Source organism: Phasianus colchicus, chromosome 24 (assembly GCF_987193195.1).
Source record: "Phasianus colchicus chromosome 24, bPhaCol1.hap1.1, whole genome shotgun sequence".
Lineage (NCBI taxonomy): Eukaryota > Metazoa > Chordata > Aves > Galliformes > Phasianidae > Phasianus > Phasianus colchicus.
In genome coordinates this window covers 6,630,860-6,654,992 of record NC_143459.1, presented here as the reverse complement: position 1 = coordinate 6,654,992, position 24,133 = coordinate 6,630,860, and the positions used below count along the sequence as shown (strand labels likewise).

Below are 24,133 nucleotides of genomic sequence, written 5' to 3'. Positions count from 1 at the left end.
CAATAAAAGTTGCTCTGCCATAGAAAGCAGCATATTGAAAGTACTCTACCGGCACCATCCAAAGCTAACAGCATCCCTAGAAGATAAATAAACCCAGCTAATTATGTCTACTGATAACAGGAGAAAATGGAATCAAAGGTGTAGTATCTCGCTCAAGAGTACAGAATGAGAGAGCAGCAGAACCAACAACAAGCACTACTGACTCCTGTCATGCTGTTTCCAGATTCTAGTTGGGAAAAAGTGGAAAAAAAGGCTCTTAAATCTTCTTCTTGCTAACTTTCTGCTTCTCTTTAGAGCAATAATGGATAGAAGTTGGTTGGATATTAAGAAAAACTTCTTCTCAGAAAGAGCAGTGATGCATTGGCACAGGCTGCCCAGGGAGATGGTGGGGTCACCATCCCTGAAAGTCTTTAAGAAAAGGGTGGATGTGGTACTTCAGGAAATGGTCAGTAGGCAATATTGGTGGTATGCAAGTGGCTGGACATCTTTTCCAATCTAATGACTCTATGATTCTAAGAAATCAGTTGAAAATATTTAGTCTTAGAATACCTCCATCCAGTAATGCCAATAAACCCCCAGTGAGGAAAAAACATAACTAACCAGGCTCTGGGATGCAGAAAGGCATAAAAAGTGATCATATAACAGATGGCAAAATAGAAGTGTAGGAGACAGAGTTATGGACAACCCCAATTGGATAAAGGAGGATTTGAATTTCCTTTGCAAAAGAAAAGCCACAAACCTGGGAGATGCGTGGAGCCATAGGAAATGTGGGGTAACTGCACCAAGTAGGAAACTGCCACAAAAGGCTTTGAGCTTTAGAAGTCCTGTCTTTTATCTATGGAGCTTTGGGGTAAGAATGGTGCAAGATGAAGTAATAAGCATAGGTGCTAACTGCACAGGGCATCTCCATGGAGCTTCAGATTAAAGACTCCAGAACTTTGGGGAGTAAAGGAATCTGTTGATCTTGGAGACAGTAGGTGGGGAGGCAGCTGCACCCTTTGTTACCAACCTGCCTCCCTTCCCCATCTGATCATGTAAATGAGGGCTACAACTGCTGCAGTTTACAGCATGCAACATCTGAGCTGGGATCTCAGGAGAGACAGGGATGGATTTATTTACATGTTCAAGTTATCTCTGCAAACCATCTGACAGGGGCCCCCTCGCATTTGTAGTGTGCTGATGAAAGTAAAAACATTGTGCCTGGGTGTTTCTGTTCATGCTTTTAGCACTAAAGATGTAAAGGCCAGGTCCACCACCTGTTTACACTCTCTTAATGCTTGTACTGGTTATAGTCTGCTCTGACAAAGCCTGGCACACCCCTGACAATGAATACCCATGCTTTTCAGGGGGGGGGGGGGGGGGGAAGGGAGAGAAGCAGGTTCAGACTCACTCTGAGAATCAGCCTGAGCATCAGCAATCCTACAATCCCATCCTGCTTTCCTCTGCCAACAGTAAAGGGGAACAATAAGAAACAAAGCTACAGGCATTGCAGGGGAAGAAATACTGCTGTTCCACCAACACCAATCCTACCTGGCATAATACCCCAATGCTGTGCCTATACTGCTGAGTCCAGAGAAACTTCTGCAGAAGAAAATCAGCTGTAACCTTAAGACATGGGAGCTGTTAGGCTGCAGGCATCGCCCACCCATCCCAAAAGCCCGGAAGTTCCTGATTTCCTGCAGGGTGATGATGGCCCAGAACTGCTAAATTCATCATGATTCATATGCTTCTATATGACTGACATTACACCTGCAGCAGCAACAACAGAGAGTTCTCAGAGCAGGCTCTCATGGAGTAAGCAGTCTTCATTCCTGTCTGTCCATCTGTCTGTTCATCCATCCCTTAATACTGGGGGATAGGGGTAAGAGGAAGCAACAGATGAACCATCCCACAAATTAGCCTCTAGAGCTATTTGTAACCAATATGCTGGCAGGTGTAATTAATTGCCTTCCTACCATTATCAACTAGCACTCACCTACAGTCCTGAGAATTACAGCTCTACAGCAGGACCCAGCTCTGTTCTCCCATAAAATAGCTTCTGCTGCAGAGCAGTTGCACCCTTGTTTGTCATATCTGCTACACAGAGTGTATAACCAATTAATATAAAGATGCTATAATTATGAAATAAACAAAACAGTTTGGCTACACAGGTTATGATACCAAAAAGAGAATAGAGAGAATGCTTACCCATATCCTGGGCTCGCTGCAAAACGCCAGAGGAAGGATCCTTTCTCACTGGCAGTCAGCTCTTAAATGGGTCTAGAAGAGATGCAGCCAGGCTCCACCCCTTCCGGCAGCACAGGTGAATTGCCTTCACCTGTGCTCCCAGGACTGACTCATTGCTCACCTCAGGTGATCTATCAGAGGTTCAGGCCGTGATTCAGCAGTTCTCATACAAAAGAGTTTTTACTGCTGGCTCAGAAGACAGCAAACACACAGCTTATCTGTTCCTTTTTCACCACAGCAGTTGCTCTTTAGCATGGTTGAAGAGGATTTTGCTTTCAATAACATCCTTCCTTTGAAATAAAAAAAAATTACACCAAGGTAACAGCAGAAGTTCTAGAAATTCTGAACATTTTAGATGTTCACTAGAGTGTTTCACATCTCAGCTTCTGATGAATGATACAATACCCACTCAACAAAATATTTTCAGATTGCAACTTCCCACTGCAGCCTGGAATGCAAACAAAAGCTGAAAATCAGAAATTGCTGATGTGGCAGACCCACAGCTGCATTTTTTTATCAGCAATCCTAATATCCCTGTGCTCACATCTTTGGGCAAATATGTTTCCAACCAAATGGTCACCCATAAGGCAACTCATGAAGGACTGAACGAAAGAACAAATAAAATGAATTGAGGTCCCACTATTTCTGCAGTGTGGTTCCTGTGTTTTGAATGCGTAAAGCTCATTGAAGGAGCAACAGAGACAGGTGAGGCATCAGCCAAATGTCCTTGGCATGTGCTATGGAAAGATGATTCAGAGAGTTCCCAGTGGGGCTTCTCTGCTTGCAGCAGGTATTGCCAAAACTGTACTCTTTGCTACCAGCATCGTGGTGCTGAGCAAAGCAAACAGATCCTGCAGCCTCACAACAGGAAGACTCTGTGCCCTGTGCATCTCTCCTTGCAGCTCTGCTGGCCCTAAGCTAGTCCCAAGCAGGGTGCAAAATGAGGGTCAGTGTGCAATGAGCTCCTAAAAGAATAAAGCTGTGTCCAGTGCACAGCAGAGCAGAGGGATTTGCAGCCACAGGAAGACTGCTGAGACAGTGTTGACTGGAAAACATTACACCTCCTAATAACATTGGCAGTCATATAAAGGAGGAAAAAATGGGATATTGAAATCTCCTGCTTCAAGACATGTGCAGGTGGCCTCTAGGGACAACAGAAGATTTTTTCTTCCCATGCACAGCGTTGCTCAGGTAGCTGGGTGCTTTCTGTCAGATTTTTCCATCCACAGAAATACCATGCATCAGCAGCTGATGGTAAAAACATACTGCACTGGACTAGCCATTGGATTGGTTTGGTAAGAGCATAGAAGAAATAAGCCGAGCAGTAGTACAGTAACAAAATAAAGGGAGTGCTGGAGGTAAATCTGGCCCTGGGATCCTAAAGAATCAACAGGGAGCTCTCCAAAGACAGAGAGGAACAGATCAGACACAGAGAAAGAACAGATGTGAGCCAAATTACTACGCTTTGACTGGTGCAGCATATTCCATCCTGTTACACTGTCAGGCCAAGTAATGCATCAGCGGGATTGCTTTTCAGTGCTCCAAAAAGGAGTTATCTCGAGTGAATTAAATGGCCAGTTCTCCTAATTGCCAGTTTGATTTGACCCAGGGCCTCTTCCAATTCACTGATCATGATTTCAGTATTGTCTTTCCTCTGAAATAGTTCTCATTTTCCTAGCGCTCATTTTCCTAGATGTTAGTTCTGGTATTTCTGATAATTTCTTGCAAAACCAGCCTCATGCAAGGACACTTGTTCTTCTCTAGCTCCCCTAGAATACTTTCTTCCCCCATGCATCCTAGCTCATTTGACTTGCTCCGGTCCCCATAACCCACAGTTTTGCTGTTGGTACTCACATACTTCTCATCTTTTGTTATCTCCAAATTAAACACTCTTTGTTTATAGCTGGTTAGTTATCAATCCCTGAATGCCTGAATTTGCACTCTGCACTCTCTGTGTCATCCTCTGCTCCTGAAGACCACTGTGCCCTCTCTGCAGGATGCCCTAACCCTCTTCCTCTTTTGGTGATATGAACGAGCAGTTGATTCTATCAGTGCACACATTTTTTGGAAACAGACACATTTGGAAAATACTGAAAAAGACCAGGCCCCAAAATGATTCTGGAAAAATTCTTCTACTGATCCCCTTCCTGTAAGTCCTTCAGCTTTCAGCTCTACCTATGAAGTGAGTCCTGCTGCTTCCGTCCTCCTTTCTGCTTCAAGTGAATTCTCATGTCTAGACAGCATGTCATTTTCACAAAGCCTCAGACATTGCTACATGCTGATAGTAATTCTTTCCTCCTGTGTTGCTTGGAGATGGGCCTATAGAGGGGAACAAAGTCCACCAGATACATGCATCAAACCCTCTCTATTAGAATGACTTGGAAACTGCATTCCCTCAAGGAAATCTGTATGAACGGCAAGAGAAGAAAGTGTCACATGAAGCCTCTCTGCAGTCATTCATGTGCATGAATCAACAGATATTGTTTTCCTTCCCAGTAATTAATTTCAGTGTATTATTAATTGTAATAACCAGCAATTTTTAATGACACAATGAGCCTCTCAAAGCCCTAGCACTTGGTTGTTGCAATTAAACTAACTGTGGCATCCCCTGAGCAGAAGAATGGTCCTTCCCGTGTCTTTCCACTCTGCGCAGCGCCAGCGCCCAGGCCTGGAAGGTGATAAGGAGATCAGGGGCTGCAGATTTCCTATGGGATGTTGAGGAAAGCTCTCTTTGCCTCCATCTCATCCATAAGATTAGTCCTGTACTGCAACAGTTTACCTGGGGATTAGCTTGTTTAAAAAAACGGGGATTATTTGGGTCCTTGGGATCCATGACATGGTGTCTGCTGAGAAAAAAGGCAGCATTCTGGAAATACTGCTGAAAATGGCTCCAAAAAACGGCCTCATTCAGGTTCTAGGTTGACTGGATGACCTGAGAGGTCTCTTCCAACCTTAATGGTTCTCGGATTCTACGGCCAGGCAGCTGTTGCACTGGTTGAACATTTAACCCAGGCTCACACAGTGAGAGCATCACAAATGTGTGTCATTTCCTCTGCACAATTGCACCAATTAGAAACAAAACAATGGATTGCCACATCTGCCATTCACTTTATGCTTCTCACATCACAAGTACATTATAATCAGATAGAAAAAACACCAGCATTAACTATGGCATGAATATCTTAGGCACATCCTGACCAAAACAAAATCTTAAAAAATTATCATTAAAGAAAAGATCTTTCAAATGAGCAGCAAAATACCCACCTGAACATGTTCATGACAGATCCCATAGCAGCTGTAGTCTCCTTCAAACAGGGACAATCTCCCGTTCTGTCCTGGTCCCGATGTAGCACAGGAGGCCCTGCAATTGCAAACGCTACTACAGTAGCAATTAAGTTTCCCATTAAGACGCACATACCTTATTATCAAGAGACAGTAGTCACCATTACTATAGCAAAATACTCAAGTTGAAGTCAGTAAACTGATAATTGTTTTATCTGAGTTCACTATATTTGTTTAAAGAGCTCATTTAAAAAATGGTATCACAGCTGTAAGAGTCAAAACAGCTAAAAGATCAATAATTCTCCAGTCAGAGCTGAAGATATGATTAGATTGGGATCCTGGGCAGACAGATCTGGTGGTTGGCAACCAGCCCATGGCAAAGGGTTGAAGATCTTTAACATTCCCTCCAACATAAACCATTCTGTGATTCTGCGTGACACTAGAGTTCACTTCTGTCTTTAACAAAATTATGTGGATCAATTAGACAAACAGAGAGAAAAGGCTCTTGCTGTTTGTGCCAAGTTTTTGCTTGTTAGCGCAAGTTCCTGTGATGCTAATAAGACCAATGGACTTCCAAGCTGAACCAGCTTCATACTGGGTTGGCACAGGGCACGGAGATGAAGTTCCTGATACTTGTGTGTGTCCACATAAACCTTAAGATTTGGTCTAGGAAAGAAGTTTTTACAGTATGGGTGGTGAGGCACTAGCACAGGTTTCCCAGAGAGGTGGTGCTGCTCCATCCCTGCAGACACCCCAGGTCAGGGGATGGGGCTCTGAGCACTGATGAAGCTGTGGGTGTCCCTGTGCACTGCAGAGGAGTGAGACCAGATGGCCTTTAAGGGTTTCTTCTAACTTAAAAGATCTGTGATGTTATGAAAACTGGTCTGAGCTGTGGGCAGTTACCTGCTTAGTCACTTCCTTGCTCTGACACAATCAAACTTACAAATCATGTAAGTAAGTGTAATGTTATCACCTAGCAATGTTTTTTTAAATGAAAATTCTGGACTATAACCCAACACAATGGCTTTGGACAACAGGTGAATCTCAGAACCTTGCTGTTGTAAACCCCATCCTCCCTTATGAATCTCCACCCCCTTGTTTATTTCAATCCCTTCCTGTAGGACATTGCGCCTGGCTTGTAAAATCCTGAGAGCAGAATCAAACCATGACAATAAACAGCTATTTGCATCCTCTGGGAGAGTAACCTGACCCGGGACTCACTCAGAATGCTGGGATCAAGATCAAGTACATTTACATACATGCAAATTTTCCCATCTGCTGTGCAAAAATATTCGTCTGAGATACAGGAAAATATGGTTCTGACTCAGAATTGATGCTATCTTTCCAGTCAAGATTAGAGTCTAAATTGTGCAACGTAGTTTAGCTCACAGTATCAGTTGCCACGCAAAAGACTGTTTCATGCAGAGGTGTGGTCTTTTCAATGATTGCAACAAATACAGACCACAGTTGGCTTCTCCTTCAGATCCAATACAGTTGGAAAATGCAGCCAGTTTTTCAGATCTGATCCTAAAATAAACTGATTACTCCTCGTGAGCTGCGGACTGGCTTTAAATAATGGTGAAATTAAAGGGATCAGAAAGGTTTTGCATGTCTGTGAAGAGTCTGTCTCTGAAGACTAAAACCAGAAAAGGTGAAAGCACTTAAAAAGAAGAAGGAGAAGAGGAGAAAAAGAAGCAGGAGGAGGAAGAGAAGGAGACGGAGAAGAAAAAAGTTTTGTTTTTCCCACAGGAAACTTCCATCACTGTTGAATTCTCCCTAAGGATGTTTCTGTATCTGTCAACTGTAATGCATCAGCACAAACCAGAGGGCTTTGGTGGTCTGAAAGGCAAAGAAAACCACAGTTGTTTTTTAACCACCACCTCAGCTTAATTCCAGTTAACACATTTATTATGCAATAAATCTAATTTTGGATGATGTTGGAAAGAAAAATTGTGTGGTGTTTTCACAAGCGCACGCCTGATGCTTAATCAAGGCTGAGAGAGACATTTTGCTCACATAAGGCTGAAAACTGCCAAAACAGAGGTGAGGGGATTAAATCAAAGGTGTATAATAGGGAGGCAGATGTAGGAATGCCAAAAGACTTTGAACCCCTGAAATGGCAAACCCATTTTCCACCAGAGCCCCCACACAAAGACTTTACAATTTCAGTGGCAAAAGAAACAAGCCAAAAGATTTCCTCCATACCTTGGAATAATCCCCTAGAAAATTGCACTACCAATGCAAAGCTTATGTCAGTGTCTACAGGGAGCAGGTTTTCCTCTTTACTTGTCCCTCCTGATCTTAATGAATTCACCTGCCGTTCTGACATGCTTCTATGGCACTCAAAGCCCCAGAAATCAGTGTGCAAGGAGCTGTTCAGTGATGGCCTCTGTCCCAGTGGACATGATGTAACTCCTAAAAAGGCAACGACTGCTCATTATTCGTTATTTGCAGAGGGAATAAAAAAGATTTATATGGCACTAACGCATAGGTAAGTGTAAGTATCATTAGCAGTAATTACAGTAGCTGCCTCTATGATCCTCCTCTGTTATATGTGAGGCAGACTTCTTAAGTACAGGTTTGTCTGCTAAAAATCCTCTGTCACAACAGAGAGCCCTCTGCGATCTGCTCTCACCAGTCCTGTTCTGGTCGAGTGGGCTCCTTGAGGGAAGCAGTGCTTCCTGGAGGGAAAGTACTTCACAGACTGCTTGCTGTGTCCCTTTTCCCACATGCATTCACCAACAGCTTTGATACCAGAGACAGGGCTTTGCCAAATCCTCCAAGGCACAGCACAGCAGAAGGCCCTGACCCCTGCTCTTGGAGCAGGAAAACTTCTTGCTTCAAGCTAACATTCAACAGGGGACCAGAGGTGTGAGGAAGGTCTTCTGCATAAGCAGTTGTTGGTGGGTAAGGGGAGCATTAAATAGGATGAAGAGGGTGTGGACTGAAGATAGGCAGTAAGATCTTCTGCGATGCAAGCAGCAGCTTTGTGCAACAATGCAGCACAACGCAGAGCCCAGAGGCTGCAGCTGTGTCCACCCAGTGCCAGTGGTTCCCTCTGTGTGACTGCAGAATCACAGAATCATAGAATCACAGAATGGGACCATAGAGACTATCTAAGTCCAAACCCCCTGCTGTGGGTTGGGTGCCCCCCACCAGATCAGGCTGCCCAGAACCGCATCCAACCTATGCTTGGGCACCTCCATGAATGAGGTATCCACAGCCTCTCTGGGCAGCAGTGCTAGTGCCACGCTGCCTTCTGAGTAAAACATTTCTTCGCAGCATCTATCCTAAATCTCCCCTCTTTTTGTTTAAAGCCGTTCCCCTTTGTTCCAGGGCCCTGGCCTAGCCCATGCTTGCACCCAAGAGGTAGCGAGGAGAGGAGCATCAACCACAGCCTCATCACTCCCACACAACCATGAGTTGCCTTGTTTCTGCTTAATGAGGTGAGGATTAATTAGAGGAGGTAATGGGCTTCCGTGGACAGTGCTGTCAAGTGCCACTGGCTGCTATGTGTTGATTCTGTCATCCCACAGTTGCTTTGCAGTGACTACAGAACAGGCATAAAAGGAACTTGGCCTTCCCTAGTTCACAGCAGATCCTTTAGGAAGGACGGCTGATGTTGAGCAGTACTGAGCAACACTAAGTGTACACTTGGCACTTGAATAACTGTTCATGCCAGAAAAGAGCAATTCTGTAACACACACACTGCTTGAGAAAAGGTGACGTGGGAAAAGCTATGTTTTTATAACTCCAAACAAAACATACATAAAAAGGCATTTTCAACACTAGCAGTGGTTACTCCAGGCCATCTGCCAATGGGAGCATGATGACGAAAACCACAAATAAGCTGGAGGATGTGAACCAACAACACAACATTTGTATTCTATTACTGTTGAAAAATAGGGGCAGAAAGTATAGGGAAATTGTCTTTGGCATTTGTTTCCTTTAAACAAAAAGTTGCTTGCCTTAACTTTTTCTTATAAATGCACTTTTCATCTGCTGGGGGAAATGCTGCTCAGAGAAGGCCCAAAAATTCCCAGTGCAATAGTTTTCGCTTTATTCCTTCACTCATAAGGTTGGGGTAACTCTCACCACCCTGGCCAGCCCACCTGGAAGCCAGTGTGCACTCTCCTTCATGTAACCCAGTTCAGAGAGAATGAACAAGCATTACGCTTATGCTATCCCATTTCTGCATTTGCTCTACGCAGAGCTCAGGGCAGAGTGCCAATGCTGTGTGTACAAAAATAACTGAGCCCTGACTTTTCTTCTTAGATCCTGGCAAGGAAGGTTAGAAATTCACTCACCTACAGCAAACTTGGGGCCCCTTTAACAGCTCCTCCAGGACTGTGTTTGCCTGTCCTGTGGGACAGGTGATGTATGAGATTTCATTTCATTTTCTCAAGACATGACATTTTTGTTGGCTCATGGAAGGGGAAGATATCTCATGCCCTACTAAAGATCTTCGCATGAGCACACCTGAGGGCAGACAAAGCTTCTGCGTTCCCAGGAGACCGTGTGAAGTGGGATGTGCTGTGAGGGGGGACAAGGCTCCTTGAGAACTGTCTGTCATGAAGGAAGAGCAATCATTTTGAGAAGAGCAGGTGTCCTGGGCCTCTTCTACACTGCGTGAGTCATCTGGGACACAGGCAGATCCCTGCCCTATGGAACAGGAAAGAAAAATGGCACTGAGATCTCATGTAGTTGCTGCAGTTTGGAATCTGATGACCTTCACTGATCCTGTTCATCAAAACACACTTTGAATTAAATTACAGTAAATCCAGTGAAGACCCTTTTCATGCTAATTGAGTATGCATGGACCACTCTGATTCAGACTGAGTGTAAAGGCACTTAATAGATCACTTCATGCTCATATTTTTAAGACACTATCAAAAAGACCTTGAAAATACAACACAAACATAACTAAGTGTTCTCAGACAAAGGGATCTCCCAAAGTTTATCTATGGAGGTGTTTGAGGAAAGGGTGGATGTAGTACCTAGGGACAAGGCTTAGTGGGCAACATTAGTGCTAGGTGAACAGCTGGACTGGATGATCTTAAAGGTCTTTTCCAAACCTACTGATTCCATGATTCTATGATTCCATGAATGTAAAACATCAGGATTGTCTGAGTTACTACATTTAGCTACAGAAATGCCATCTAGAAATGTCTTGCTCATTACAGAAGCTGTAACTGCTGAGTGTATAATGCAGACATCAGAGCAGAGATCCCAGCTATGGGCCCTCCACGTGCCCTCCTGACTCATCACAGTCTTCCTGCTAACCTGGGCACGCGGCACTGCCTACAGCAGAGATCAAAGCAGGGCCAGAGCTGGGCAAGTGGGCTGAGAGACAAAGAAGCCACAAATGGAGCTGCACACTTACTAATGAAAGCCAGGGATTTGCAGGCATCAGGGCAAAATGACCACCTTGGGATGGCAAAAAGCTGGTTCTTCCTGATTTACAGAACTTGCTGTGGGAGAGGCATGTGGGGAAGGGGAGTCTCTCTTGTTAGGGTGAGCCAGATCCGGGGTCATCCAGTGGCAGCTAGGAAAGAGGACAGGAGTCTGGACCATCTCAAGAGGCAGAAACACGCACAAGTCTTACCGCAGCCTTGTGGTGCTGAGGCTCTCAGTTAACTGAGCTCTTGAGCAATGTCTTGTTTCTGACCATTCCAGAAGTGGCTTTTTACAACTGGAAAAACAATTACTTATTTTCTTTCAGTGTACCTGATTAAGTTAAAAGAAAACACCCTGACAAATGCCACTGCATCACAAGATAGGCTTTGATCAGCTGGAGCTGCCAATGCTCCTCAATGCATGCTGTACATCACTGACTTGGCTGGCTGCATTTGTCTGCTTCCATCAACTGTTCCTGCAAGGGAACCGTCTGCTGGAAAGGGCAGCATGGGGGAGAAATGGAGTTACTGGATAACCCCTGAGTTTTCTCAGAGGGAGAACTCAAGAGCACTTTGTGTTTAGAATACCATCCAGCTATGGTAAGCAAAGGCCGGATGAAAGTGCATTTCTGAGCAAGATTTCTGCAAGAACTGACCTTCCAGCAATAAAAAACCTTCAACAGCTCCCATGGGTCTTGGGCACCCATTCAAACTCAGCAAAGGAGGTTCAGGTCCATGGAGTACAGGTACTACTGGCCTTCTTGGGCACTACTATGGTGGGGAATTGTCTCTCCACCCCTAGTGTGCAAAAGTGTTCCCGCCTGGAAACAGCACTGTTCAGCTCAAGGACCAGAGCACAGATTTCAGACTTGGCTTCCAAAGATTCTGCTCAGGAAAGGAGATAGAGGTTAGAGACAAGTATGGGAGAAGGAGAAACACTGCTGCTGAAATGCTATGGCATTTGACATAAGATATGCGGAGAGATTCCAGAAACTTGCTTTATGGTTATAAAAAAAAAAAAAAGAAAAAAAGCAAGCCCCATTTCCATTATCCTTTTATTTCCTGCTAATTGTTCAGTACTCTTTCCAGTCTGGAGCATGAAGCACCATGGCTGGCTCATCTCCTGCCTACCGGCTTTGTAGGTTATCTGGGGTGCGGTGAGGAGGAAGGGGGAAAAGGAATGACGGGATGCGGAGCAGATGATGCTCATTAATTTTGGAAGAAGATATAAAAAGTAAGCATTAAAGTCTATCCGAAATACAAGGATTCAGCTGACTGAGAGCTCATCTGCTTCTATCTCTTGGCTAATCGTGAAGGCACTTCTGCTGTGTCACTTCAAAGGCTCAGCACAGCTGGGAGGGTTTTCATCAAAGCTTCTGTATGTCTGGGGGAGGTTTCCCCCCCATGAATATACATCACTGGAGGCTCATTTTCCCAGCTTTTCCCATGCCTCTCTCTGATTGATCCTCATTTCATTCAGATGAGTTCTTTCTCTCTGGATGGCTAAAGGGCAAGAGACAGCTCCCTCCAAAGCTTTCCCACTTGCCTGATGCCTCTCTGAAGCTTTTCCTCTCTTCAGAGTGGGGGAGGGAGGGAGCTGTTCAGACAAGAGATTGAGCCTTTAAATTAAATTCTTGTCATCCAAGGGCTGGGCCTGATAGCAGCGGGGGTGGGAAGCATTTTCTCCCAGTATCGAGACTCTGGCCGGATCCTCATCTGGTGTAAATGTGTATCAGTGGATCAACCTCAGCAGTCATGAGATCTGAACTCTGAGCCTTAAAACACTGCCCCTCTGTAGCAGCTGGATGAAATCAGCATCATCCCCTGTGCTCCGCAGAATACGTGAGCTCCACAGCCAAGGAACACTTGCTGAAGTTGCTCAATTCCACCTCTTTTTCAGTGGGGAGGGAGGGCTGGGCAGCCTGGTGGAATTTCAAACACTCAGCCACCCTCAGCCAGGTTGGGATTTCACAATAGCCCAGGCCCTGGGTGCACCCAGCACGTGCAAAGTGCTGGTGGAAACGCGGGACCCTCTCCTAAGCTCAGAAGCGAGCTCAGCCCTCCTGGAAATTCTGGGCCTGGTGCCATGCAGTTACAGCACGTCTCCTGGCTGGTGGCCAGACCAGGAAGCCCAAACCTCACCCTGGCTTTTCCACCCTCCGCTCTCTCGCTGCTTATTCCCTGGGGCCAAAATGACCCCAGGAATCGGCAGGTCAAGACAGCGCTGGAGCAACTGGAAGCACTCCCTTATACCACTGATAAAGGAACTCAATTTGAGTGATACTGTGTTCTTGGTGATGCTTTTTAAAAGAAATATTACAAATCTCCTCTGCAGTGACCCAAGAAAATGAGACAGACTTAAGAGGGCATCCATCTGGTCAGTCCTCTCTTGCACCAGTGACATCCACAGAATATGGGGACATTCCAAGGGCAGCAGAGCAGCACAGCAAGCATGGACCATCCACCAAGTCTTACAAGCAGAGCCTGCCTGTGTCCTTACAGCAGGAAACATCCTCTCTTAGCTCAGAGTCCCACCAGCCTGGAGCTCTGACAGGGGGATCTAACAAAGTCCCCAAGGACATGTCAACCTCCTGGGGACTCTTCCACTGCCATGATGTCTGTTGGCACCTCCAAATCCTGTCCATCACATTCAGTTCCAGACTGCTGCCCTCCCCTTTCAGCAAGAGCCTCTCTGGAGAGGCATACAGAGCCCACTCAGTTGTGTTGCTCCTGCATGGGACTGGGACGTTCCTTCTCACAGACCATGATGGGATTTTCCCTCATCCATCCCCTAAATGGGTAATTGGACCTTGAATGGTGTATCACTTCTTTCACTGGGATGTGTGGTTGCATCTACTTTGACACAAGCCCCTTTCTGAACTGCAAGTTGGCAACAATAAAAAGGAGAAGTCTTTAATTAGTTATCTGGCTAATTAACTTTTACAGCAGTGTGTAGCTTTGGCATCCAAATACTACAATGCAAAACACTGCAAACATTCAAACAAATGCTGCCCTCCCTGCCAGGAAGTGCAGCTGCCACTACAAGTGGTTGCAGAACAGCATCTTGCTGCCTCAGTGTGGAAATCCACCTCTGGGCACCCCACACACCTCCTTCTGCAGTAACTCACCTAATGGTGATGTCCACATTAAAAACACAGTACATACACAGCTTCCCAATGTCATGTGCTCCCTTACCAGCGTGTGCATTCACTCCACTATTGAGTGAAATCCACTGAAGACAAAATGTGTTTCCTGCTTGAAAGGAGTATGTAGAGACCCCTGCATCCCCTGTCCAGAAAGGGGAAGAAGAGCCTCATAACAAGGGCCAATGCATTGCATCTTGCAGTCCTGAGCCCCCCGAGAAACCCCCAAATTAGGCAGGGTGGCATGGCACACAGTACAGAAATGCTTTCAAGGGACAAGCTCTGAAGCCTGTGGAATGACCCCCGAGAGCACAGTTTGGCTCAAAGAGTACAACCGACAGGTTGCTAGAAATAAGTCGCTCTCTCTGTTGGAACATGCAGGGTCCCCACTGCTTTTCCCACGCTGATCGGTGAGAGGTGGGGGTTTCGAGAGGCATGGTGCCCCCAGGAGGTTCCCGTGTTGTTGTATCTGCACTGCGGGCTAGCAATCATTTGACTCTGTGCACTGGAGTTTCACCGTTACTGCAAGTCCAGGCAAGCTCCCTGACTGCTTTCAGCATGAATAAAAAGGTGCTGTAAAGGGGAGGGGACAGATTTCAAGAAACATGAGAAAAGCGTAAAACCCTATAGTGACATGAGTCCACTGCCTGAGCAGTGCCATTTCACACTGCTGCCCTGCTGCTTGGGGCAGGGGCACAAAGGCAGGACAGGTCCATGATTTCAGGCTGGGACCCGAAATAAGTCTGCTCTGTTGCAATTCCGGCTTTACGTGAGATCCATATAACTACTGCATTTAATTCACTTGTGGTAGAAAACCAGTTGGCAGGTCTGGGGCTCTGCTGGAGAAGCAGGTGGTTGCCTTTCTGGTGATGCAGCCAGCTGCCCGCAAAGGATAGTGACGGGAATTTTAGCAAGGCAGCACTGTGTTTGCACACCACATGGCTGCATGCAGAAAGCAGGTCACAGGGAAGGTGAAAATGAAGTCAGTTTTCATTGTTTGTTTGCTGTGAACAAATAAATAAACCCTCGGGAGGGAATGGGCTCATCCCATGAGAGCAGGGTTTTTTGCCTTATTTAGCAGGGGCTTCTCCTGCTGAGGAAAAAAAATCTCTGCAGATCTGCCCCTATTACATGATGAAGCAGCCAGGGACAGGGCAGGTACAATCGTCCACGCCACTGCCATGGGACAAGAGATGAAGAGAAGGTCTTTCCCTTTCGTACAGACATGCATCATACCTGCCCTCCCCAAAAGAGAGGAAGATCTGAACCTGGAAGTGACAGTGATGTCTGTAAAGCCCCCTGCTCATCCGTCTAAGCTCCAGTCAGGACAGCTCTCCACCTGCACACAGCAGCACCCATTCCACCTGACTGCAGCGTTAGTGGTAATGAGGTTGGAAAGGGAAGAGGGTCTGCTGACTGGTGACTGTACACTGCTTGTGCAGGTATGAAACAGCTGGGAAATGCTGCACTCTCTTGGGAAGCTCCCAAGGCTTTATACAAGCACCCTTATTACCTACCAAAGCACAATGGCCTAATGAAGCTCTGACACAAATCCAGTATTTAACACCCTGTTGGGACTAACAGGGTCCAGGTGTCTTTGTGGGATTACTGTAGTCTCCTTACCATGCAGAAGCAGACTTAGAGGTGCATACATTCTTTAATTGAAAGCCTTGTATCTGGAACTGCATCAGCTATAGCTGCTGTGTGTGTTTTGTAGACTTGGATTCTTTGGAAAATCCCAAACCAGAAATAAAAATAAAGAATGTGAAATGATTCGTAGCATCTGTATGGAAAATACATTATCTCGTTTGTTTTGTTTTTCATTTTAAATATTTCCAGGCTTGGTTTAAAAACCAAATCAAGTCTGTTCTCTTCTTTTTCTCTTGGTGACAAGTTGCTGAGATGCCTGTCTAGGTCAAGGGGACACTGCTGTATTTTATTTAGCATCACTCAGCTCTGCCGACTTTTTAACCCTCCCATTACCAATAGCAATTTGTTCTTTTTCCGCAGAAAGAGGAAAATATTTTCCCCACCAGCTCAGGCTGCCCAAGGCCCCAACCAACTTGGCCCTGAATGCCTCCAGGGATGGGGAATCCACATCCTCTCTTGGCAGCAGTGCCAGCACCTCATTGCCCTCTTAGTAAATAATCTCTTCCTAACATCTGACCAAAATCTCCCCTCTTTTAGTTTAAAGCCATTCCTACTTTTCCTGTCACTATCAGACTGTGTAAAAAGTTGGTCCCCCATTATAGTCTCCCTTCAGTACTAGGAAGCCACAGTGAGGTTTCCCTGCAGCCTTTTCTTCTCCAAGTTGAACAGGCCCAACTCCCTCAGCCTTTCTTCATAGGAGAGGTGCTCCTGCCCTCATATAATTGTCACAGCCCTATTTTGGACCCATTCCAACATCTCTGCATCCCACCTGTGCTTGGGGCCCCAGGCCTGAACACAAAACCAAGCAGAAAACATCTACTCCTTCCTGCAAACTGTGGTCAAATGAAATGTTCTTTAACTTTCAGTTATGGATCATTACGGTTTGGTTTCCCATGGTGCCACTCAGACCAGAGATGCCTTATTAAGTGTTGCTAAGACGTGGGCTTTTTCTCACCTGGATCTCGGCACGCAGCACACACAGCTCTCTGCCAGGACCAGTGCGTGGGTGGGGCAGGAGCAGGAAGGAGTGGGATGACAGCACTTTCTGCCGGCCAGTTCCCCCAGCGGTTTCACAAAGCCACACCACAGCATGCAGTGGCCGCCCCGCAGCACGCTTCCTGCAGTGCCCCTCCTCAGGAAAGGACCGGGCAGGACGGGTTACTCAGAGAGGGTTTGCCCTCGTAGTCTGAATCATGTAGCGCGGACAGGCGAGACAAAACATTGTGTTCCTCAGCTGTCAGCGGTATGCAGAGGCGCAGATACAGCGCTCAGAGGAGGGACAACCCCTGTCCCAAAGCATGGACGTGACTGAGTAGACCAGCGGGAGAATGCGCAGTGATTAATGGATTTGCGCAATGCATCACTAAGCCCAGACCCTGCAGAAGCCGCATGGTCGCTATGTGCAAACCGCCAGGCTCCCAGCAGCGCGCTGACGGCTGCAGCAGCGTTCTACCCCCCACGTCTCTGTAGCTGCTGGCTCTGCGTACCGTGCAGGTAAGGCGGAGGGGGGTCAACGCCCAGTGGGACGGGACAGCCAATCGCACTACGAAGAGACAGCGAACTGCACTGAGCGCGGCGCGCACACGGCGCCGACCCGGAGGTAGGTTCCGGAAGTAGGGGTGGGTTCCGGTAGTCGGCTCCGGAAGTTCCCCCGACCGGAGCGCGGCTCATCTCTCCGGGTGGCAGCGCCTCCATGCGGCCGGAGCTGGGAGAGCCGCGCAGAGCCCGGCCCCGCCCGACCTGGCCCTGAACGCCTGCAGAGATGGAGCACCCGTAACCTCTCCGGGCAGCAGCGCGAGCGCTTCACCGTCCTCTGAGCAAAACATCTCTTGGTACCATCTAACCCAAACCTCCCCTCTTTTAGTTGATGCCACTCCCCTTTGTCCTGTTCATCATGGTTCAGAGCACAACCCAAACATGGAGCTTCCCACCTCTGCACTCTGCTTTCCACACTGGCATCGTTCTGTACCTTGTAGAACGTACTCTTGGCCTGATAACATACACTGAGAGAAAATCCTTGGCTCCTCATGAGTATGAGACTGACATAACTTCACGTAATTCTGCTAACAGGTTTCTATACCTGCTAGGTTATTATCAGGTATCTCATGCAGTAAAACATTATTTGATTTCTATAAATATTTGACAGCCACACAGGTAAATTCCAAAGGTCACTTTTTATGAGGTGCCTCAGAGGAAAGGGCTCATGCCATGTTCTGTTCTCACGTAGCCTGTTCCAGAGATCAGCTCTGTTACACCGGAGGGCATTGTGCTGCAATCTTTGCAGCATTTCTGCTTTCATCCCAAGCAGTCTCACCTCTGCTCCCTCTTCAGTTCAATGAGTAGTGCCACATTTGGGCTGCACAAGGAAGTGAAACTGTGCACATGCGTGTCAGTAATTAACCACATGTTCCTCCACCATCCATACAACTTAGTACAGGAAAACAATACAATGAAAAGGTAGCAAGGAAAGAAATAAATTACATGTGGAAAAGTTCTGCTGCAGCATGTCTGCATGGAGAATCAGAGTGCTGGCAGTTCTGTGCTTCCTGTGGCAGCCCAGAGGTACGTCATGGCTTTGTCACTTTCGCTTTGCTGGGCTATGTGGCTTTGCTTGGGGAAGGGAAGACATAGACAACATGTTGAAAGCAACAAGGATGGGAATGATTTTCATCAAGTAAAACATTTCACTGTAAAGAAATGGCAATTTAAAATCGAAGAATCATAGCATGGCTGAGGTTGGAGGGGACCATAAAGACCATCCCACTCAAACCCTTGACTGTGGGCTAGTTGCCCCCCACCAGCTCAGGCTGCCCAGGGGCCCATCCATGGTCTTGGGCACCTTCAGGAATGGGGCACCCACAACCTCTTTGGGCAGCAGTGCCAGTTATCTGACTATTGAATGAGTCTTGTTGAAGACTGCAATGTACGTGTTTATTTACCGGAAACAGCTGGTGACAAAAAGTACAAGTGGTGAGCCTGCATGCTGCATTCTGCTGTACTTGTGACATGTCTGCCTTTATGAGTTGGAAGTGGATGGGTGGAGTGACCCAGTGGTGTGTGCCTGATCTGAGCTTCAGGAGGTGAGAGAACAAGGGAATCAGGATGGAGTTTGTGGGGTTGTGAAACAGATCACAGGAGAATCCAGTGAAACTATGGGGGATGCTGCTCCAATTACAGAATTGGATGGCTCACACACATTGCAGTCCTAATTCTGACAGCTGTTGAGATGAAGATGTTTTGTGGTGAGGTGAGGAAAACACAACAACAGACATACCTGTTTCCTCAACTAGTTTACAGTCATAAGTGAATTGAGCTGCTGTGCCCCAAATTTTGAAGCCACCTTTGTCAACAACAGGTGATATTTCCTATTTCCAAAGCAGTGTTTAATAATTCACTTAATTTCCTTTTTGATCAGGTCATTGTCAACTTCCTTCTCCTCAGAATGTTACATTACTGTCAAAGAATTTTGATATGATTTTGACATGGACTCCAGGAGAAGGATCTCCACCAGATGTGTTGTACACTGTGAGGTATGAAAGGTGAGTGCTTACAAAGGGAGTCTGATAGGAAATATGGCACAGGGCAAACATCTCTGGGTGTGCTTAATCAGAGTCATTATGATCAGTGATCTGACTGCATTCTTTCACCAAAGTCAATCCTTTTTTGTCTGGAGAGTGCCCTGAACTTTCAGCAAGATTCAGCATCCATGCAGGAAAACACTTCCTTCACTTGCTGTATAAATTATAACAAAAGATGTTTGATATGGTGTGTTTGTTTCTTGTTTTAGCAAGACACGCATGGACAAATGGATAAAGGTTCCTCATTGCAGAAATATTCACAGTATCTCTTGCAACCTCACGTGTGTGATTCCAAACTTCTTCATTAAATTCCGGGCTCAAGTAAAAGCCACTTCTGGACAACTCCATTCACCATGGGTAAAATCACAATTCAAGGAATACCATTTAGATGGTGAGTGTCTGTTAGGTATAGCCTGGCTGGAAGGACATCCCAGCAACAGTATCTGCATGAGCAAATTAGTTAAGCCACACATAGCAGGAAGAGAAACATGAAGTTTTATGAATGCCAGAATTGAGTGGGCACAAGGTACAGTGAGCAATGATGATTTGAAATTAAGTTTTGTAGCTGGTATCAGAATTTGTTTCATCAGTGCTCTAGGTGAATGAACTGGTTTCAAGCTCACCACAACAGAAAGACAGTATCACTGGGGCTATGTTACATTAAAAAACGAGATGTTCCTTTACCCTCCTCCTTCCTTCCATGTCCACCACAAGATATCAGCTAGATGTTTAGATCAGCCAAATAAAACATTACTTCTGTGAAACTACGATGTCAGAAAGCACTATTCTTACGTCTGGTCACTCATTTATAGTGGAACTGGCTCCTCCACTGCTAAACATGAATGTAAAGGAGAACGTAATCCATGTGAATGCCACTTTTCCTATGGCCAGCTGTGTGGAGAGTTTATCTTGGATGTATGACTTCAACTTTTGGGAAGCTGGATCTGAAGACAAGGTCAGTAAAAGAGGTACTACATAGATGAAATGAATAGAGGAATGAAGCTGAAGTGAAATAGCTGCAAATATCTATGCAGGAAGTGACTGGAGGCTGGCCTAGAGAAATTGAAATGGCCACACCAGAGTTAACTAAAGCTGGAAAAGAAATGAGTGTGTTACATGCAGTATTTTTGTTTTATTGGTAGTTCTGTTTCTTACTCTATTTTTATTTTTATCTATTTAGATGTGATGTTCAGAGGCAACTGAACAGTCAGAGAAAAATCCAAGGTTTAGAACAGCTAGTTTGGGTGCTGCTAACAGCATAGCTGTGGCAACAAAGAGCATAGCACAGACATGAAGAGATGCTTACTACAAATAGCAAGCAAGACAAGTGCCTCACTACACACCTTCCAACCATTGGTGCCGTGCAAACAGGATGATGAGACTCATGGCAAAAAGGGTAGAGAAACATCATCCCAAAAATGAGAGAGTCATCTTTCTAACCCTCTGTTCCTTTTGTTTCCAAACAGAAGCAATACAGAAATATCTTTAGGAAGAAGGCAGTGACTATTGACACCACTGCACTCAGAGGCAATTACTGCTTGAATGCCAGATCCTCCATTCAAAGCATTGACTTCAAGCACAGTAAATTCTCCCAGCCAGTGTGCATGCTGTTAAACCATAAAGGTATGATACTCCTGAGGAAGGATGTACTAAGATATCAGATGAGATTACAGAAAGTCAAAGAATTCCATAAAAATCAGCTTTTCAGGAAAAAAAAAAAAAAAAAGCTTGCTGTTAAATTGTTTGGATTTGGATTTTCAAGTGAAAGGTTTCTGCCTTCTGTAGCAATGTTTTCATTGGAAATATCCAGCCCTAAGATATTTCCTGAAAATCCTGAATTATTATACTTGAGTTATGTTACCACTAAAGCCTTAGGAATTTTCAAATTTCTCCTGGAAGCGGGGAAAAAAAAAGTCAATAAAGCCTCATCCTTTACCTGCTCTAATTAAGGCACTGGCTGGTATCAACAATCATTTCTACCATTTCTGACTTAGAGGCTGATCTTAGGCACATCTGTCATCCTTTTCGCTGGAAAAATAGGATCTTGAGCCTTAACAATTTCAGAGATCTCGGAAAGAAAAGCTGACCATAAGAGTCCATTATTAGCATAAAATATACAACCTTCAGGAAACTTGTTTTTGTCTTTTTCTGTTTCACCAGGGGAATGGAAGTTCCGCTTTTCCATCATGATCCCTGTCTGTGTCCTCTTCATCCTTCTGACAAGTGCCTCCACCATCTGGCTGCTGAAACAAGATGGAAAGCATAAGCAGATGCCTCAAGCTTTGGTATGGCCCAAATGCTGGAGTACCTTCCCAGATCAAAATCTGGCTGATTTTCAGAGGGTATCTGGGAAGGAGTGTAAAAGTTGCTTATGGTCTGTGCTTCTCAGTTCTGCATTCAGAAGTCCCTTTATAAGAGAGCTTTGATTCTGGCGTGTCCTATATCCAAAATTTGCTTTGAAAAGCATCATTGACCTATTTTGTGTCTTTTTTCCGATAGGATTTATCGAATTGTAAAATTGCTGGCCCAACCTTTTGCTGTGAGCGCAGAGAAAATGAATTCCTCATAGACTGTCTTATCTGCACAGATAAGCCAATGTCACAAGGGAAGAAAAACAAAACTTTAGCACAAAACAACAAACTATGGATGGCTTCCTTCCTACCATCATCATCAGAAGAAGAGGAAGAGGAAGAGGAAGAGGAAGAAGACAGTGGTAGTTTCATCCCATACACTGAAATGCTTCAGTTTCCAATGAGACACTTCATCTTTCAAACATCCAGAACAGCTGATGCAGAAACTATCTTGGGCTCCACATCTGGAGGTCTCTTTGTGGATGGTGGATCCGCATTTGACTTAAGCGCCCTCGGTTTCTCTTTCTTTCCCATGAGAAAGAATGAGGTGGACTCAGGATCCCAAGGAAATGAAAAGGCATCACGTTCTCACAGTTCCTCTTTGGGAAGAATATCACTCACTGATGTGAGATTCCCAGGTCCCAGGGAACATGGACAGCATGATACAGACAGCGATGACTGCCTAGAAGTGAGCCTTCTTCACACACTAGTGAACAAGAGTTGCACCAGGCTTCCAGCTGATGAACACTGCCTGTATAGGAAAGATCATGATTTTACCATATGTTACCAGAAACCAACACTTGATCAGCCTGTCCAGGTCAATGAGAACTCGCTGCTCAACGAGGATCCCAGCATGGAGAAACTCATTTACTTTCAGACATTACAGGTGGCAGAAGATGAAGGTATTGCAAGTGACTGTGACAGTGATAATTTCACAGAAGGGACACCTCCTACATCCATGGTGCTAAGTGATGCATTTAGAACTTCAGATATGGAAAATAGATATGATAAAAAGTTTAAATTCAAAGGCTATCAGCACTCACATTACATGAGAAGGAGCTAGAGTGTACCTTGCAGTTCTGTGGCATGCCTGGAAGATGCTAGAGAGCTACAGAAATCCAGGCAAGGATACCTGGACAAGAACAAGGACAAATAATTGATAGTGCTGTGGATTGTTTGTGTTTGTTTTTTGATGTTTTTGTTGTTGTTGTTGTTTTTAATTTAGAGATAGAGATACTAGATAAGATTTTTTTTCTACTGATATCTGGTCCATCGAAGATATGGCTTTGGGACACAAAAGGTGTATTTTTTTTACTGCTAGGTAATGTACATTAACTGTGCTTCTGTAGGAATACAGCTGTGATAGACATTAAACTATGACATGGGACACCATCTGAACCCAGCAGGGGTGAGGCATGCAGTGATACCTTTGGTAGGTATCGCATTGCAAACATGCAGTGCCTTGTGTTCTCTTGAGCTTTGCCATCAACCTACAGAGATCACCTTCTATGTTTCAATGGAGTGAACCAAAGTCACAGTGAGAAATGTGTAGCATGTTTATTTATTTATTTTGTTTATTATACAAATGTACTTGTTTTTTTTCCCCTGCTGTGCAGGATGTTTGAGAGATGCCGTATGCAGAAGTAAAATATTTTCATAGATAAATCTCTGTGTGTGCTTTCATATTTCACACAACTACAAAGAGTGGCTGTAGCTGATCTTAAAAAGCAATATATTTTAAAACAGGACTCTGTCATAGGCTTCCCATTTCTACTCTTTTTTTCTGAGTGGGGTTGTATGAGACTTCCCAGCCAGGTCTCCAGCTGGGTCACTGAAAGAGAAGGATTGCAACTCTCTGAGCCAAGAATCAAATCAGAAGACACAGGAGAGACAGGGCCTCTCTTTGCTGGGCAACACTGACTATTTTTAATTTGTGCCCTTTGCATCTCATGGAAACATATTCTCCTAGGTTTCTTTCTCCTTCCCCCACTCCCCCCCAGTAAAAAGACATGGAGGAAAGCAATATGTTTGAAGAAAGAGGGAGAAACAGAATTGTTTCATGTGAGGGAGGGATATCAATGTTGATATCTCTAAAGAATCGGAAGAAAACATCAGAAAGAGGTAGGGTGCTGGGGTTGCTTCAGAAGAGGAAAGCAAGATGTACTAATTAAAATCCCACCTTAAAATCAAAGAAGGAGGTGGTTAAAAATATTACTGAACTAGAAACCTCTATTTCTTACCCATCACCCCCAAGGTATCCTTAGGTTCATCCTGTATTGAAATCCCTCCTCTTAATTTAGAAAGATACAGATCATCCAAATATAATTACCAACCAATTTCTTGAGCAATCAAGAAAATCCCCAAAGCCTTTAGTTACAGGAAGCTCAGAAGTTGAGTAACTTCTACAAAATTACTTGGATGTGTCATAACTTTCCCAAAAGGGCCTGTGATCAATTCTCTGTCTTGTCCAGGTTCTCCCAGGATGAGAACTGGAGGGAAGGCTGCAA

The 24,133-nt window shown here is 45.1% G+C and overlaps 2 protein-coding genes and 1 long non-coding RNA gene across 16 annotated transcripts in view; 2 read left to right on the top strand and 1 right to left on the bottom strand.

The window, feature by feature from the left end:
* GRHL3 (grainyhead like transcription factor 3) overlaps window positions 1–17,315 on the bottom strand; it is a 51,332-nt gene extending 34,017 nt beyond the window's left edge. For 3 of the 11 annotated variants that reach the window (XM_090124034.1, XM_090124036.1, XM_090124040.1), the window contains exons 1-5: window positions 16,653–16,788; window positions 9,816–10,170; window positions 5,491–5,587; window positions 2,188–2,516; window positions 1,976–2,073 (exon numbers count right to left, since the gene is read on the bottom strand). Coding sequence is in view for 3 of the 11 variants with exons in the window: in XM_090124031.1 (XP_089980157.1) it covers window positions 5,491–5,516 (26 nt within the window). In the remaining 8 variants the exon portion in view is untranslated. Of the gene's footprint in view, window positions 1–1,390; window positions 1,582–1,975; window positions 2,074–2,187; window positions 2,517–5,490; window positions 5,588–9,815; window positions 10,171–16,652; window positions 16,789–17,184 lie in introns of those variants that run through there. The other 8 variants (XM_090124037.1, XM_090124039.1, XM_090124042.1 and 5 more) reach the window with 6 other exon arrangements.
* LOC149915144 (uncharacterized) lies at window positions 8,638–10,023 on the top strand. 3 transcript variants are annotated; one of them, XR_016459763.1, is made up of 3 exons: window positions 8,638–8,721; window positions 8,845–8,954; window positions 9,943–10,023. It is a non-coding gene; the product is annotated as an uncharacterized LOC149915144 (long non-coding RNA). The 3 variants fall into 3 exon arrangements; XR_016459762.1 differs by having other exon boundaries at window positions 9,915–9,994; XR_016459761.1 differs by lacking the exon at window positions 9,943–10,023 and adding an exon at window positions 9,784–9,892.
* Window positions 17,227–23,283, top strand: IFNLR1 (interferon lambda receptor 1). 2 transcript variants are annotated; one of them, XM_090124043.1, is made up of 7 exons: window positions 17,227–17,297; window positions 19,113–19,236; window positions 19,485–19,666; window positions 20,088–20,230; window positions 20,742–20,898; window positions 21,436–21,560; window positions 21,775–23,283. In XM_090124043.1, the coding sequence occupies exons 2-7, from the start codon at window positions 19,169–19,171 to the stop codon at window positions 22,687–22,689; spliced, it is 1,590 nt and encodes a 529-aa protein (XP_089980169.1). In that variant the 5' UTR covers window positions 17,227–17,297; window positions 19,113–19,168; the 3' UTR covers window positions 22,690–23,283. The 2 variants fall into 2 exon arrangements, with proteins under 2 accessions (XP_089980169.1, XP_031450557.2); XM_031594697.2 differs by lacking the exon at window positions 17,227–17,297 and adding an exon at window positions 17,309–18,259.
* Window positions 23,284–24,133: the final 850 nt, after the last annotated feature.

What these genes read in the sequence shown, in the direction of transcription:
- IFNLR1 (XM_031594697.2), top strand. Translation starts at nt 18,202, where the DNA reads ATGTCTGCATGGAGAATCAGAGTGCTGGCAGTTCTGTGCTTCCTGTGG. An exon ending in AAGCTGGATCTGAAGACAAG is followed by an intron (nt 20,231 to 20,741) that starts GTCAGTAAAAGA and finishes GTTTCCAAACAG; the next exon opens with AAGCAATACAGAAATATCTT. An exon ending in AGCAGATGCCTCAAGCTTTG is followed by an intron (nt 21,561 to 21,774) that starts GTATGGCCCAAA and finishes TTTTTCCGATAG; the next exon opens with GATTTATCGAATTGTAAAAT.